The sequence below is a fragment of the Patagioenas fasciata genome, chromosome 13, assembly GCF_037038585.1.
Source record: "Patagioenas fasciata isolate bPatFas1 chromosome 13, bPatFas1.hap1, whole genome shotgun sequence".
Classification (NCBI taxonomy): Eukaryota; Metazoa; Chordata; class Aves; order Columbiformes; family Columbidae; genus Patagioenas; species Patagioenas fasciata.
The window spans coordinates 1,791,298-1,793,492 of NC_092532.1; the positions used below are offsets into that span (position 1 = coordinate 1,791,298).

General features: G+C 52.0%; 1 protein-coding gene across 1 annotated transcript; it reads left to right on the forward strand.

The window, feature by feature from the left end:
• The first annotated feature begins 633 nt into the window (after positions 1-633).
• On the forward strand, positions 634-1,777 carry LOC136115627 (olfactory receptor 14J1-like). Its single transcript, XM_065861837.2, has one exon. It carries the CDS (start codon positions 634-636, stop codon positions 1,564-1,566), a length of 933 nt encoding a protein of 310 aa, XP_065717909.2. The 3' UTR covers positions 1,567-1,777.
• The last annotated feature ends 418 nt before the right edge of the window (positions 1,778-2,195 follow it).

Below are 2,195 nucleotides of genomic sequence, written 5' to 3' on the forward strand. Positions count from 1 at the left end.
GGACAGGATTTAGGAACTTCTGTCACATCCTCTCGAGTGCAGACACATTTCCCAGTGCAACCCCTGGTCTCCTCTCCTCCCCAGCAGAGCTTCTGCCCCAAAGCCATGGGGTCCAGGTCACGAGTCTCCACCTCAGCAGCTGGACCTCCAGGTGAAGGGTTCCTGGAACGTGGTACACAAAAAAGGTCCTAAACCTACTTGCTCTATAGTGTCATTATGTGAGTGGCAGCAGCACAGCCAGGTAAGGAGAAGGTTCCACAGCATGCTCATCTGCCTTTCTGTCCTTGCTTTATTTTCTGGTAGCACTCCAGTGTCCTTCCCTGTTTCTACAGGTGTCCCTGATGCTCTTGCTCTCTGGGGTTGGCGTGGGAGTGTGGGTCAGTTTTTGTTCTGACACCAACTCAGGCGGTTTTGCCCCAGAGCTGTATCCATGGAAACTGCATGCCCAACTGCATTTTAAACTGTGATGAACTGTTTTTCTCACTTGGTAGAAAGAGAGAATGAGCAGAAATATCCCTCCATTGTGGAGGGGGTTTTCCATGAGAAACAGCCCATTTATTTTCTTCAGAGAAGTCCCCTAACTTGTCACAGTCTTTTCCTCCTTGCACAGGTCCTCATGCCCACAGGTACCTAATGTCCAACAGCAGCTCCATCACCCAGTTCCTCCTCCTGGCGTTCACAGACACACGGGAGCTGCAGCTCTTGCACTTCTGGCTCTTCCTGGGCATCTACCTGGCTGCCCTCCTGGGCAATGGCCTCATCATCACCACCATAGCCTGGGACCAGCACCTCCACACCCCCATGTACTTCTTCCTGCTCAACCTCGCCCTCCTTGACCTCGGCTCCATCTCCACCACTCTCCCCAAGTCCATGGCCAACTCTCTGTGGGATACCAGGGTCATTTCCTATGCAGGGTGTGCTGCACAACTCTTTCTGTTTGTCTTTTTAGCTTCAGCGGAGATTTATCTTCTCACCATCATGTCCTACGACCGCTACGTTGCCATCTGCAAACCCCTGCACTACAGGACCCTCCTGGGCAGCAGAGCTTGTGTCCACATGGCAGCAGCTGCCTGGGCCACTGGGTTTCTCAGTGCTCTGCTGCACACGGCCAATACATTTTCACTGCCACTGTGCAAGGGCAATGCCCTGGGCCAGTTCTTCTGTGAAATCCCCCAGATCCTCAAGCTCTCCTGCTCACACTCCTATCTTAGGGAAGTTTGGCTTCTAGTAGTCAGTGTCTGTTTAACTTTCGGCTGTTTTGTGTTCATCGTGGTGTCCTATGTGCAGATCTTCAGGGCCGTGCTGAGGATCCCCTCTGAGCAGGGACGGCACAAAGCCTTTTCCACCTGCCTCCCTCACCTGGCCGTGGTCTCCCTGTTTGTCAGCACTGCCATGTTTGCCTACCTGAAGCCCCCATCGATCTCCTCGCCATCCCTGGATCTGGTGGTGTCTGTTCTGTACTCGGTGGTGCCTCCAGCAGTGAACCCCCTCATCTACAGCATGAGGAACCGGGAGCTCAAGGATGCCCTGTGGAAACTGATGACTGGATTTCTTCTGAACCTATAAACTGTCTCTGTGTTCTTCCACATAAGAAGACATTCTCATTGCAGGTTCATCTTGTGTAGTATTTTTTGTCTCTAGTTGTGATTTTTTTTTTAATGATAATATTTTTATTCCCTTTGTAATTCACTGCCTGCTTTTCACTTCTCAGTGAGTGGCTGTGTCAATGTGGAATCGTGTTATCTGTGTTTAAGCAAAATAAAGGGTCCTTCACCAATATTGGTACTTGTTCTTCCAGAGCTGTTATGGTTCCAGTCCCACACTCTCCTTCTCATTCCTTGTGTTGGTGCAAAGCCTGAGTGCTCTGGCAGCTTGGTCCCCGTCCTGCTGTGTGTCAGTGCTGTGAGCGCAGGCAGGGACAGGCAATGGGCACTGCTGTGGCAGAGCTGGCCTCACAACAGCCTTTCCGGATAGAAAGGTGATCTCCTCAGGGCAGGGCCTGAATGTTTAGGTCTTCTTCCAAACCTTCTCTCAAGGATATGTCCTAGAAAGCGACCCACAGATGAAGCACCGTAGTACAGCTGAACAGTGTGTATGTGCAAGGCTGGCACACAGCAGCGTCCTCTCACAGCCAGGCCTCCTGCCAGAGACCTGCAGGACCAGCAGAGCAGGGGCTGGGCTGTGCCCTTGTGCAC

Coding starts and splice junctions, on each gene's coding strand:
- LOC136115627 (XM_065861837.2), top strand. CDS start 634: ATGTCCAACAGCAGCTCCATCACCCAGTTCCTCCTCCTGGCGTTCACA.